The following is a 14,471-nucleotide window of genomic DNA, read 5'->3' on the forward strand; positions in this document are numbered from 1 at the left end:
AAATAAAATCTTAAAAAAACAAAAGCAAACAAAAAGAATCATAGAGCTGACGTGGAGGTGACCCTTGGAGTGGCGGAGCCCCACGGATGGTCCTGCCTGAGAATCCTCAAGTGTCCCCTCTTCCTGCAGGGGAGAGGCCAGGACTTGAGCCAGGAGCTCGCCTTGGCAGCCTGACCTCCCTCCGAAGGGCCCCGGCAGCTGTGGACCGAGTTGGAGCAGAGGGTGACCTTCCAGAGTGGGAGATGGAGGCCACTGTCCCAGGAATGTGGCCGCGTGTGGGCAGCGGTCCGGGGGCTGGGAGGGAGTCCTGAGGCTCTGTGTGGCCTGGGCACCACAGCCAGGGCTGTGCCCTTGGGTCCCCTGCCCCTGCATCAGGCTGACGAAGGGGCGTGACGTCTCTGCAGCTCCTGGAAGAGCCGCGTGGCCTGGTGGGAGGCGGTTTGTCTGGCAGGACAGGTCAGTCGCCTGGACGTGGGTGGAGGAGTGGTGGCCGTCAGTGGTGATTTCAGTCACAACAACACCATTTGCTGCGTTCACAGGGAATGGTGAGGCTGCGGCTGCCCTTGCGCCTTCCTGACAGTGCCTTAGGGAGCGGCAGGAAGGAGCAGAGGGCCTGGGGCACGGGCTGGGCCTGGTGCCCCTGCCCCGGCTGGTGGCCCTCACAGATTGCTTCTGTTCCCACAGCCTCGCCGCTCCTGCTGTTTGCCAACCGCCGGGATGTGCGGCTGGTGGACGCCGGGGGAGTCAAGCTGGAGTCCACCGTGGTGGCCAGCGGCCTGGAGGATGCGGCTGCGGTGGATTTTCAGTTCTCCAGGGGAGCTGTGTACTGGACGGACGTGAGCGAAGAGGCCATCAAGCAGACCTACTTGAACCGGTCGGGGGCCGCCGTGCAGAGCGTGGTCGTCTCCGGCCTGGTGTCGCCCGACGGCCTGGCCTGTGACTGGGTGGGCAAGAAGCTGTACTGGACGGACTCGGAGACCAACCGCATCGAGGTGGCCAACCTCAACGGCACGTCCCGGAAGGTCCTTTTCTGGCAGGACCTTGACCAGCCTCGGGCCATCGCCTTGGACCCTGCTCACGGGTAAACCCAGCTGCCTCTCCTCCAGGGAGGGGTTGGGGTCAGGGGTGGGGTGGGGTCCTGGTTTCCCTCGTGGATTTATTTGAGCCCAAGTGGCTATTTCAGAGAAACCCTGGTGCTCCTAGATGCGTCCACCTTTCAGGATTTGGGGTTGAGCACTGTTCTCCGTCAGTCGGTGTCACGTAGTCGTGCCTCTTTGTAAAACAGACCACGTCTGCGGTGGCAGAGGTGCTTGGCTGCGGGTTTGATTCGTTAAACCCCGGCTGGGCATGTGACGGTCCCGAGGAGTGCGGGCTCCCTCCCCGCTGGGATTCCTACCTTGTGCCCCTTGGTGGCCACCTCCACTGCGACGGGCGGGAAAGCAGAGCTCCTTGTCCACTGTAGGGCTCGCTGGGGGCCCTTCCTCTGGTCTGCCCTAGAAGCTCTCCGCGCCCCTCTGCCTCCCTGTCTGAGCTCACCAAGGCCCAGGAAGGCACAGGGCCTGGCCGGGAGGTCCCAAAGGGGTCTGTGAACGGCGGGAAGGACAAGAACATGGTCGGAGTTGAAGGCTGGGGTGGAGAGATTGTGGGGACATGGCTGAGCCTCACTGGCCAGGCTCATTCCAGACTTTTCCCAGTGGGAGCTGCTTGCTCAGCCCTCTGTTCCCTCCTCCTGAAGCCTGGGAATGACACACTCTTACCTGCGCTGTGCCAGCCCAGGCGACCGCCGGCCAACCGTCCTGTCTGTCCACGGCTCTGGGACATGGAACAGAAACACAATAGCTGTTTCTTTGGCCTCTGGCCCTGTAGGAACACTTTGTTAGTTCCCTTAATGTCACCGTACCCCTCGGAGGAGGGTCAGCCTGGGCCTTGGCAGCTGTGGACCGTGAGGGCGGGCTGAGCGTCTGTGGGGCATGCCCGAGTCTTCTGAGTTAGCAGACTCCGGAGCCGGGATGGAGCCCAGCTCTGTCTTGCCTGGAGGCCCACGCTTGTGACCGTTTGTGCTGCCTGTAGGCCTACCTGGTGGGAGGTGGGTGAGGGGTGGAAGCTCAGGAACAGGCTGGGTGAGGGGCGCCGCGTGGCCCCGCCAGCCTCCTCGCATCAGTGTGCTCACCTAGCGGATGCACTCGGCTGCTTCTGCTGTCTGGTGGGGGGGCTGACTGGTTTCTGTGCACGTGTGCACGAGTGTAGGTGTACATGTTTGAGTGTGTCTTCACCTATATGTGTGTGCCTGTGAGCAGGTGTGTGCGCGGGTTGGAGGTGGCATTTATGGCCCCAGTAGCTGGCTCGCTGAGGTCGGTCCAGAAACCTGGTGTCCCACCACCAGAGGGGCGCCCCAGCCTTTGCAGCCTGGGCTGGGGTCCTCCCTGCAGGGCCCTCTGGCCCCCGGCCCTCTTCCAAGCCGGCTGAGCTGCCCGGGGCCTGGGCTGACCATCCTGATGGTCTCTGTGTTGCTGGGGACGTTCTCCTCCTCGGACCTCACTCACACTGAGGTTTGATGCTGGGACTCCTGGGGTCACCTGCCGCCTTCCAGGTGGTGGTGTCCTGTGTGGCCGAATCTCTCTGGCTAAGAGGAGACACCTGTCAGGGGCAGGTGAGACAGAGGGAAGCAGCCTGGGGGTCCCATGATGCACAGGGGGCAGAAGAGGAAATGGATCACGTGTCTGAGGGGAGCATATGCCCAGAGGAGAGAGAAGCACAGCTCCAGGTTGGGGAGGTCGGGAGCCCGGGAAGGTCTCTTAGGACTTTTGAGCAGAGAGACCCGAAGAGGGCGAGAGCCACATGGCGACGTGGGGGAGAGTATTCTAGGTGGAGGGGGCGGCCAGTGCAAAGGCCCTGGGGTAGATGGGGCTGGGCCTTGTGGAGGGGCTGTGGTGGGGTGGGGCAGGAGAGAGGGGGTGGGCTACAGACACAAAGCAGGCGGAGGGGCAGGCCAGGCTGTCCGTGGAGGAGTCACCTGGCCTGACTCGGGTTTACAGGGACCCCTCTGGCCACTGGGGTGAGAGTGGCCTTCAGGGCGGGAGCAGGTGCCCTGTTGGCGGCTGGGTGCTGGCAGCAGAGGGCAGCAGCTGGGAACAGGGAGGTGGTGAGCAGGGAGGAGAGACGTGGCCGGGTTTGGGTTCGATTTCGGAGGCAGAGCCAGCTGGGCTGGCTGGCCCTTTGCACGAAGGTTGGAGAGAAAGACAGGAAGCCAGGATGACATGGCACCGCTCCGTGCCTCAGTGTCCCCATCTGTGTGGGGGTGACCATGTCACGTGTCATACAGAAGACACCAAGAAGTTAGCGGTTTCAGTAAATGTCAGTTTTTGCTGCACTGAACATGCCCCCCCACCCCCCGAAGTACAGTCTCCACGTCCACGAGAAGATTTCTCTTGTTTCTTCCGTGGCCTTTGCCATTGTGGCTGGGAGCTCTTGGCAGTCGCTTGGGAGGGGCTCGGTGCTGGTGGGGCGCGGTCTTCCGGCTGCTGTCCGGCTGGCTTTGCCTGCGCCATCTCTGGGAGCCGGTCTGTCTCTGGCTTTTCTCAGTAAATGTTTGAAATCCTTTCTGATCTTCCTCTGAAGTCTCCCCCAGATCTGCCAAGATCGCACCTCTGCCCCAGGAACACGTCTGATGAGTCAGGGTTGAAAAGAGCTGCCCCCCCTACCCCCAGGTTCCTTTGTGGTTGGTGGGAGGGGCTGAGCTGCGTGCTCTGTCCCCTTGGGCACCGTGCTGCCCAGGAGGGTGGACTCCAGGCCAGACCATGGAAGCCGTGGGCAGCACCTCTGCCCTCACCAAATACTGACCCGACAGGTGGTCTCTGCGTCCTGGGGGCAGGACCGCTGTCTGAGAACAGGGACAGTGAGTTTTGTCCTCTGTCCTGGCCTCAAGCACAAGACGGCATGGAGCGGTTGTACCTCCTCCCTGTCCTGTCGGAGTGCCTGCCATCTCCTCGTGCCCTCCTGTGACACCGTCCCCCGGGGTTCCTTCCTGAGATAAGGGGTTACGTGCCCGGGCTGCCATCGCGTGGGAAGGTTCCCAGTTCAGACGTCCACCTCAGTGTGCGTGTGACCAAGAGTCTGCCGCCGCGAAGGGGGCCATCGGAGCCCGGAGATGGGACTTGGTGCAGTTTCGGGGAGGCAGCGTCCAAGGGAGGCCTGGCCTGCGCGGGTCTCCGTGGGGAGACCTCCACGGAGGTCTAACCTCCAGTTAGCGCGGGGCCGAAACCCAACCCCCTCTTCAACGTGCAGGACGGCCCTTCCCTAAAATAACACAGCCACAACCGCAGCCTCAGTGCGCAGCCCAGGCCACACCGCTCTCCTTCGGAAGTGGATTTCCCTCCGTGGAACGTGGCCCGGCCTGTGGCTGAGCACAGGACTCGGCAGGAGCACGTCCACGCCAGCCCGTCTCTGGGACCGGGCAGTGTGCCGATTCCCCATTTAAGGAAACCAGCTGCCTCTGTTATGAAACTCAGGGGAAGGAATTTGAATTATGCTCCTCGCGGAGGTCCCAAGCCTTCGCATTTGCTGGCCTGTCCCGTGGGCTGCAGTGGAGCGTATGGGGGGCTGTGAGGGGGTCACTCTGAGATTTATGCTCCGGACGCCTTCTCTGCGGCCGGCTGGGCGGCAGGGCCCTGTTCAGGCGTCGCGCAGGGTATGGCAGGGGTGGGGTTGGGGGCCCTCTGTGCCAGGCGGCGGGAGCCTTTGCCGAGCTGGCCGGCACCATGTGTACGCCTTGGACTGCCGGGAAAAGTGCACCCACACCCGGGCCTGCTGGACGAGGGCCGAGTCATGTGATGGCCAGGATCTGGCCTTCGCCAGAGAGTGGGCCTGCGACCCCAGGCAGGTCAGCCTTGTAGAGCCTCGGCTCTCCCATGTGCCTGGCGGGCGGGCGCAGGCGTGCCTGCTTCGCCGTGTCCATTGCGCTCTCACCAGACCCAAAGGTGACGGTGAGAGAGGTTACTGGGGGAGGTGCTCTCTCCTGTCTGTCCCCACTGGGGCTGGGGGGGCTGGTGACAGCAGCCGGGGGCGGCCGGCCACCATGCTGGGAGAAGGTACATTTTGTGCGAAGTCCCTTCTCTTTTTCGAGCTCATCACAGGAAGCTGGTGATGGGGTCGGCTCAGAAATGACACCCCCTGGGAAGCTGGGATGACCCCATGGGGGCGTGGCCCCTGGGGTACCCACAGCTCCCGCCGTTACAGCTCCTGTGGGGCAGGTGGCAGCTGTGGGTATAAGATTTTCCCTCTCGCTCTGGACAGAGACCCCCAAGGGCAAGGTCGGGCTTGCTCTCCCGTGTCCCTGCGGACTATACTGTGCCCCCACCCCCGAGGGGAGGCCCTCTCCGGGACCGCACAGCTGGCTCCTGGGCATGCCTGCCTTCCCAGCTGGGGCTCTGTGCTGACCCCCTCAGCCCGGCACGAGTGAGCTGCCTGTCTCTGCAGCTGCCACTCAGGCCGAGGGCGATGGGGTTTACCGGTGGCCGGGACCCATGCCCACCCCCGGACCACGGGTGAGAGAGGGTCTCCTGGAACCCGGCACTGTCCCCCGTCTCTGTGGAGAAACTTTGGGTAGACACCCTGCCTGGAAAGTGGGGTAGTCTCTGGGCGCTGGTGGCATCTGAACCTGTCCCTCGGGATGCCTGGTGTCACAGCATATTGTCTGCGTTCACTTGGTGGGATGTGAAGTGAGGAAGCCTTTGAGGGGAAGTCTTTAAGGAGGTGGTGGTTTCATGCGGGCAGGTGCCCCTCGCTGGGAGCTCGAACAGGTGGGTGAGCAGGGCCAGGTGCTCCACAAGCCCAGCGGGAGCTCCTGCCGTGATGTTTTACTGCCCACCTCCTGTGGTGCTGGTTTGTTTAAAAAATAGCCTTCATTAAAAAAAAACTACCCTATTTTTAGAGAGGGGAAAGAGAGAGAGGAAGAGAGGGAGAGAAACATCAATGTGTGGTTCCCTCTCATACACTACCCCACTGGGGACCTGGCCCACAGCCCAGGCATGTGCCCTGACTGGGAATCGAACTGGTGACCCTTTGGTTTGCAGGCCAACACTCAGTCCACTGAGCCATACCAGCCAGGGCAAGACTTCATTTTTCAAAGCAGTTTTGGGTTTGCAGCAAAACTGAGGGGAAGGTAGCCCTGCCTGGTGTGCTCAGTGGGTTGGGTGTTGTCCTGCAAAGTGAAAGGTCACCGGTTCGATCCCCAGTCAGGGTACATGCCTGGGTTGTGGGTTCTGTTCCTCTTGTTCTGCCTCTCTTCCCCTCTCTCTAAAAATAAATAAAATATTTTAAATAAAAGACAGAGGGGAAGTAGAGAGTTCCTGTATACGCATGCCGATTCTGTGGGATTCAACGTAGATATGGTGACCTGTCCACCGCTGTGGTATCGGACGGAGTAGTTTCACTGCCCTGGACTTCCTCTGTGCTCCACCTACTCCCCCCGCCCCCGAGCCCCCCGGACTCCTGGAACCCCTGAAGCCCCTGAGCCTTTCACTGTCTCCTTGGTTTTGCCTCTTCCAAGAATATCATATGGTTGGAATCACACAGTATGTAGCCATTTCAGACTGGCTTCTTTCACTTCATATACTTTTAAGGTTCTTCCGTGGCTTTTCTTAGCTTAATAGCTCATTTCTTTTTAGTGCTCAATCACATTCTATCCCACATGTCTTTAGTTGTCTGTAACAGGTTTATATGTGGCACCTTCATAGTTGTAAAAAATCAGATACTGTTCAAATGCCCAACATGCAGTTATTTAATCCACAGTAGCAGTTGTCGTTAAAAGAATAAGGAGGGTTTCTGTAAATAAAAAGATAGGGTGTCTGGAATACATTGCTAATCGAGAACAATTGGAAACAGTGTATTTTGATTACCCACCTTTGTTAAAAATTAGTACATGACTCACTGCTTAGAAAACCGATCAGAACCAATAGTACCCCAGGCCCTAAACACTGGTTATCTTTGATGACTGTGATTCTTTTAAAGATTTTATTTATTTATCTTTAGAGGGGAAGGGGAGGTGAGAGTGAGAGAAATATCAATGTATGGTTGCCTCTCATGTGTCTCCTGCCAGGAACTGGCCTGCAACCCAGGCATGTGCCCCGACTGGGAATCGAACCGTGGTTGTTTGGTTCCCAGGCTGGCGCTCAATCCACTGAGCCACACCAGCCAGGGCAGATGATTGTGATTTTAAGACAGATTCACTGGGTTTCCTGTTTGCATCCATGGAGACAAAATAAAACCAAGGAATAGATGATTTGCTTACTCTTTCTCCTCTGCTCCCCTCATCAGGTACATGTACTGGACAGACTGGGGGGAGACACCCCGAATCGAGCGGGCGGGGATGGACGGCAGCGCCCGGAAGGTCATCGTGGACTCAGACATTTACTGGCCCAACGGGCTGACCATAGACCTGGAGGAGCGGAAGCTCTACTGGGCCGACGCCAAGCTCAGCTTCATCCACCGGGCCAACCTGGACGGCTCGTTCCGGTGAGTGGCCGGCTGGTGACGGGCCCCCTCCGCCCGCTCTGTGCCCCAGCTGCCACAGGGCCGTCCTACCTGGGTGCTGGCAAGTGTCCCCGGCTGAGGCCCAGACTCAGGACTTTTCAGAGGGCAGGACGGTGATGATGGCGTGCGCACAGTGTGTGCAGCATCACGCTCCAAGCAAGGTCTGGGGAGGCATCTGCCATGGACCGTGTGAATATTTTTATAGCAAAAGGTACAGTGTGTGTTTGGGGTGAAATCAAGAAGATGATAAAGAGCTTCACATCCACGCACAGGTTTTGCCGCTGAAGGAGGAGAGAACTCTTTCGGTTTCCAGACTTTTGGGTTTGCAGACAAGGTGTTGTGGACCTAAAGCCCAAGGGTCCGACTGGGTGTTTGACAGCTCCCTGCACCCCCTGCCTTCCCCCAGCACACAAGCACCCGAAGACAGGCGCAGGGTCGGTCTTGGTGTCCACGGCATCCCCCAGTCTTGCCAGAGGGCCTTACACACAGTTCCTGCTCAGTCAAATGGGTTAAATGATGATTGAATATAAAGGATTTTGTCCATCTTGGGCAGCTGGTTTTGGAGCTTCCCGGTCAGCTTAGCTAGCGGTCCTCCTGCTTCATTCTGTTTTAGGCGTAACCAGACACTGCCTGCTGGCTCTGTGCCAGGACTTGGGGCTCCTCTCAGGAGCTGGCTGGGCTCCTGCCCCCAGCAGGGAGTGCGAGGGTGCCCATGCCGAGGGCTGCGGTTGGTGACACGGCACAGGGGGCATTTGGTGGCTTGATCTCTGCAAACACAGGCAGTTACCAACTCAGACAGACTTAAGGATGTCGGCAGGTTTGCCACGTTTTATCCGGTCGTATGTATTAGTTATCTATCGCTGTGTAACAAAAGAACCCCAAATGTAGCAGCATAAAGCAGTGTCATTTGGGGGGTTGGTCAGGAATTTGGAGTGGCTTAGCGGGGTGGTTCTGGCTCAGGCTGTGTCCTGAGGTCACAGGCAGGCAGCTGCTGGTCTGTGATCATCTGCAGGTTTGACTGAGGCTAGAGTGTCCCCTTCCAGTGTCACCCTCATGGCTGTTGGCAGGAGGCCCCAGTTCCTCCCGGGCTGCTGCTTACAGCTGAGCCAGGCACTCAGGGCTAGCGTCCTCTCCCATTGTCCCTGTGATTGCACATTGGCCTGGGTCCTTGTTTGAGATTTAGAAAGTGTGACAGCCTGGGCCGTTGTTCCTCAGGTTGCTGAGTGACCCTGGTAGTTAAGAAAGGTGGGTTAGAGGCTGCAGAGGCTGCGGGTGGGAGAGGCCCTGGTTGAGGGATTGTGACAATGGACAGTGGGGACAGTGGTGGCATTTAAAACATAATAATGATGGTGGTGGTGATAGCAGTGGTGACATAACGTCAGTGGTGGTGGTTGTCGTGGTGACAGTGATGGTGAAGAGGGAGGCCGTGGTGATGGTGGGGGTGGTGGTGGTGGTGATGACGGTGTCGGTAATGATGGTGATGATGGTGGCACTGATGGTGGTGACAGTGACACTGACGGTGGTGACAGTGGCACTGATGGTGGTGACGGTGGTGACAGTGACACTGATGGTGACGGTGGTGACGTTGACACTGATGGTGGTGATGGTGGTGACACTGATGGTTACGGTGGTGACAGTGGCACTGATGGTGGTGACAGTGGTGACGGTGGCACTGATGGTGGTGACGGTGGCACTGATGGTGGTGACGGTGACACTGATGGTGGTGATGGTGACACTGATGGTGACGGTGGTGATGGTGGCACTGATGGTGGTGACGGTGGTGACACTGATGGTGGTGACAGTGGTGACTTTGACACTGATGATGGTGACGGTGGTGACACTGATGGTGATGACGGTGATGACGGTGGCTAACCCTTTCAGCACTTGCTGTTTGCCCAGACATTTTATTGGTTCATTTCCTTCTCTAACCAACATACAGTTGGACACACCAACCTCACGTAGTTTTGCCATCATGATCCTCTGTCACAATAGTGCACAGAGGGGCATGGGAATGCCTCCAAGGTCACACAGCAAGTGAGCCAGGTTGGAACCCAGGCGCTGGGATTGCAGGGTCTGCTCTCAGCCCCTCTCTCCCTGCCTCAGCACAGGTGGCCAGCACGCTTCCTGGCGTGCCCACGGCCGCTCAGGGGGAAGCAGCGTGTGCTGTGGGAGAGGGCAAGTGCGGGAGCCAGCCGCCCTGCTCAGCCCCTCCCGGCTGTGACCTGTGCTGGGTCACACTGGTGCTCTGAGCCTTGGGGCGTGCGTGACAACTGGGCAGCGACTGCACTCTCCATCGGGTGTACAGGGCAGGTGGGGCGGTGCACGCAACGCTTGGGGCGCGGGGACCGCGCACGTGAGTGCTCAGTGAGGGCTGGCGTGTTGGGGCCCTCCATCCGACCAGAGGCAGGGGGAGCGGGTCCCAGGAGGAGGGGTGAGGGTGGGCGCAGTGCACCGAGGCGCCTCTGGCCAAGGCAGGGCTTGGGGAGGTGGAGCAGCCCCCGAAATGGTGGGTCTCTGGCTTCTCTGATCAGACTGTGGCGACATCATGGGGAAGTTTGGTGGTTCTGGGGACGCAAACACTGAGGTACCAGGCGCCCCCAGCAAGTCCACTCCTAGGTGCGCGTAGTCCCGAAGATCTGAAAGTGGGTATTGAAATAAAGGTCAGTGTGCAGCCCTGAATCGTGCCCTGTGACACGGCTGATTCCGTGTCAGAGGAATTTCACCTCGGTGAGTTGTGGAAACCCTGGCATCATGAGAACGGAGAGATGGTCGCATTGGTCAGACGAAGAAAGGGTGTGAGCGTGTGCTGCTGTGTGGCCTGGATGAGCGTCACTCTCGCCGGGTGCTGTCCCCGCGCTGGGGACCCGGCAGTGACCGCCCAGCGCAGCCCCGCCCCTGGGAGGGATCTGCGTGAGGCTGTCAGCGCATCGGGCAGGACAGGTGTGCCAGTCTCCAGGTGTGGCGTTCTCCCCGCCACCTCCTCCTCCTCTGTGAGGCCCTTGGTCTGCAGCTGCTGTTCTGGAAACGGGTTGAACAGGGAATAGCTGGATGTGGGGGGGTCTCCCCACGTCGCTGCTGGGTGGTGGGGTGCCAGCTGGGTCTGGAGGGCACCCTGTGCCCCGGGAGAGGGTCCCCGGCTCACTCTGCCCTGTGTCACTCTGCTCTGTCCCAGCTACCGTCGCCCTGGGTTGTTTCCGTGGGCTGGCGGTGATGGGTGCGGGGGACCGTGGGCCCTGACGGCTCCCCCTCCCCCTCCCGCACCTGCAGGCAGAAGGTGGTGGAGGGCAGCCTGACACACCCCTTCGCGCTGACGCTCTCGGGAGACACCCTGTACTGGACCGACTGGCAGACCCGCTCCATCCACGCCTGCAACAAGAGGACTGGGGAGAAGCGGAAGGAGATCCTCCGAGCTCTCTACTCGCCCATGGACATCCAAGTGCTCAGCCCCGAGCGGCAGCCTTACTGTGAGTCAGGTGGGTGGTGGGTGGTGGGTGGTGGGTAGGGGCGGGTGTCTTCCCCCGACAGGGGCCCAGGGTCTGGGGGAGGCCGACCTCAGGCTAGTGGAGGGGAAGGGGGTGGGTGCCGGAGCAGAGCAGGGTGTGTGGCACACAGCAGCGGGCGGGCAGTGACTGGCTTGGGTGTCTGCAGAGCTGGCCCTGCTATGCCGTCCTCGAGGGTCACAGAGATTCCTGAGGGCCAGTTGCCCTGTTTTCAAGGCCCCGCGGAAGTTGCATATTTATTAATGAACATCTGCTCTGAGTCGAGGTCCTCAGTCTGGGTCCCCAAAGGGTCGTGGCAGGCCTCCCTGACGGGGAAGGCCTGGAAGGCACCCACTTGGGGCTCCCGTGACAGGCAACTGGGGGGTCCAGGGCCCTGGGCTCACCTGTTCCCACGGGACCAGGGCAGGGTTCCTGGCCACAGTGCCATGGAAGGTCCAAACTTTGAACGTAAGAGTGGCGCCCGGGGGAACCTGCATTTAGCAGCGAGAGGAAGGAGTTGCAGTGTGGTCAGATGTCACGGTCCTATGTCCACGTTCGGGGGGCACACGCCCTGGGTGGCAGTGAGGGCGTGGCACCTCCAGCGAGGGTCTCCGGTTATCCACGGGCAGAGGACGATTCCAGCAGATTTGTTCAGCTCAGCTGCATATTGCTTGTGGAAGGGCTGGGGACGATGAAAAGCATTGTCATCAGTATTGAGGGACCGAGGGGCTTAGCCTTGTGCCCAGGGTTGGCTGCCAAGCCTCAGTGCAGAGCCCGTGGGGTCAGAGACGCCGCAAAGACAAGACAGGGCTCTGCTCCAGGAAGCCGCCATCTCGGGGTCTCTGTCATCACCCCACGGGCGGGTTCTGAGATCCTGCCGGGGAAGGCTGAGGGCAGCCTTCATGGAGGAGGTGTCCTTTGTGGGGCCCTGAAGGAGATGAGGGAGGGCGGGGGGATGCCCACACCTGGGCCCCGAGGGTGGCTGGGAGAACTGGGAGGCAGCTGAAGGCCGGGTGTGGCAGGTGTCAGTGGTGAGGCGGGACAGGGTGCCATGGGGATGGCCGGGTGCCACAGGGGGACGGTGTTTGGGCAGACGGACACACGGGGGCTCCAGGGGACGAGGACACGCAGCACTACTAGTTTGGAAAGAAGTGGTGGAGGAGGGTTGAGGACCGTGTTCTGGAACTTTCTCTGACCTGCCCCGTGTTCCCCAGTCCACACGCAGTGCGAGGAGGACAACGGGGGCTGCTCCCACCTGTGCCTGCTGTCCCCGAGGGAGCCTTTTTACACCTGCGCGTGCCCCACCGGCGTGCAGCTGCAGCGCAACGGCAAGACGTGCAAGGCAGGTGAGATTCGGGCCGCCCTGGGGGGCGGGGTCGTGTCCGGCTGGTCCCCTCGGGGCCTCGGTGCCACAGTGACCCCAAGGGGACTGAAGTGGAGGACCCGTTCCTAATGGGACTTCCCAGCCCGAGCTCAGTTGACTCTCCCCGCCACGCTCGTTTTTGCCTCGTCTGTAGGTGTTTTATCACCTTTCCGTTCTCCCCCCTGGTTTCCTGTTTCCCGTTGGTGCTTCAAGGACTCATGCTGGGATTAGGTTTCGGCGAAGGGCCGCGCTTGCCCTGAGGGGAGTCTGCGCCTCCGGTTCTCAGGTGGCAGGTGCAGGGCCCGGAGTTGGTGGGTCCCTGGGGACATCCAGGGCGTGGCACTGCTGGCCAGACACAGCGTCTCCTCTGCCCGTGGCTGCCAGCCTGTCACCTGCTGTCCGAGGACTCAAGTTCCGCCCGGCGTGGTTTCCTGGTCCCTCTGCTGTGGTGGGCCAGGGCCTGTGGGTGGTCCTGCGGTCGCCCTGGGGGCAGGTCTTTTACTTGCGTGCAGACTGGCTGTCACACCAAAGGGTGTATTAGTGGTGCTGTGCGCTGGCCCTGGTGGCATCCCCCTGGAAGGGCCTTGTTTTCCTGGGTGGCCGTGGGAGGGTCCTGGGCAGTGGCGGGAAGTCATTAAGAGGACATGTTGTCACCGTTTGGGAACCGGGGATGAGGTGGGCCCACCCAACCCACACGGCTGTTTCAAAGTGAATTTCTGCCCACTGGGAGCGTGCCTTAGAAACTGCCAGAATGGCACCTCATTCAGGCCTTCAGCAGGTGTCTGAGGAGTCCCTGCCGGGTCCTGGGCCATGGCGTCATGTGGTGAGCTGCAGACGAGCGCCCTGGCTCCTGGGCTCACGCCGGAGCCTGGGAGGGTGGGTGGGTGGGGCGGGAGACCGACACTCCGGTGAGCTGGCGAGTTACTGGGTGTGGCAGGCAGGGGAGCGTGAGTGGGCAGCCCGGCTCCTCGGACCTTTCTGGGCCCCTCGCTGTTTTCCGTTCACCGTGGCCTCCCAGGTGATGTCGGGGGAGAGCTGGGCCTGGGGCCCAGGAGGACCAGGCGTGTTGGCTCGGGCGGCTCGGCCACTCCGGTGTGGGGACTAAGCGGGTTCAGGGTGGATGGTGGACACTGAGGGGGAGGAGCAGCTGGACCAGTTTGGATCGATGCTCTCATTTTACACAGGAGAGAGCTGGGCGGGGTCGCCCTCTGGGTCACTGGCGAGTGACAGAGTAGGTTCTGGAAGGTGGGGCCTTCTAGGTCCCAGAGGCCTGGGTTGGGTGCTGCTGTTGCCTCGAAGGAAGGTGATCGGACAGCTGATGTCTTGTGGCCTGGCCCTGGCGGGCGAGTCCCGGCCTCCCTCCAGGGTGTGCTGGGCGCCCCTGCCCCTCCCCGGAGGAGGAGGGTGCCCTGGCTTCGAACACTCCACTGGAGAGGGCTCAGGTGTCGCTGACTGGAAATGCTGATGGATTTTGAACAAGGGGCCCTGTCTTTTCATTCGGCAATGGTCTCTGCTAATGGCGCAGCCGGTCCTGCTCGGTGTCACTGAGAAGCTAAGGGGACCCAGAGCTAGTCTGTTAAAGCTCCCGCCCGTCTTCGCTCGTCTTCTGTTTGTTGCTCCGGATGTTGCCATTGCGGGAGCAGCTATGGTTTGTATTTATGTTCAAACGCGTGAGTCCCGGCGCCTGGCGAGTATGTGAGCCTGCTTCCCTGGTTGGGCACTTTTCTGTTGTTGCTGTTGCTCAGTCGTTCCGCCAGGAGAGGGCCTGGTCCTGGACTCAGAGGGACCTGGATCTGGTGTCAGGTGTGCGTGGATTGGTGATGCCTGCCCAGGCCCTGTGTTGGATCGGCTTGTGATGTCTGCTCGGGGAGAGNTAAGGGGACCCAGAGCTAGTCTGTTAAAGCTCCCGCCCGTTTTCGCTCATCTTCTGTTTGTTGCTCTGGATGTCGCCATTGCGGGAGCAGCTATGGTTTGTATTTATGTTCAAACGCGTGAGTCCCGGCGCCTGGCGAGTATGTGAACCTGCTTCCCTGGTTGGGCACTTTTCTGTTGTTGCTGTTGCTCAGTCGTTCCGCCAGGAGAGGGCCTGGTCCTGGACT

At 60.4% G+C, this 14,471-nt stretch overlaps 1 protein-coding gene across 1 annotated transcript in view; it reads left to right on the forward strand.

The window, feature by feature from the left end:
- LRP5 (LDL receptor related protein 5) overlaps positions 1-14,471 on the forward strand; it is a 92,154-nt gene that overhangs the window by 26,667 nt on the left and 51,016 nt on the right. Inside the window, exons 2-5 of the mRNA XM_037062538.1 lie at positions 685-1,081; positions 7,315-7,512; positions 10,798-10,994; positions 12,224-12,355. Of these exons, the coding sequence (XP_036918433.1) occupies positions 685-1,081; positions 7,315-7,512; positions 10,798-10,994; positions 12,224-12,355 (924 nt within the window). The remainder of the gene's footprint in view (positions 1-684; positions 1,082-7,314; positions 7,513-10,797; positions 10,995-12,223; positions 12,356-14,471) is intronic.

This window comes from Sturnira hondurensis, unplaced genomic scaffold (assembly GCF_014824575.4).
Source record: "Sturnira hondurensis isolate 20B ecotype Veracruz unplaced genomic scaffold, ASM1482457v3 Scaffold0014099, whole genome shotgun sequence".
NCBI classification, from domain to species: Eukaryota; Metazoa; Chordata; class Mammalia; order Chiroptera; family Phyllostomidae; genus Sturnira; species Sturnira hondurensis.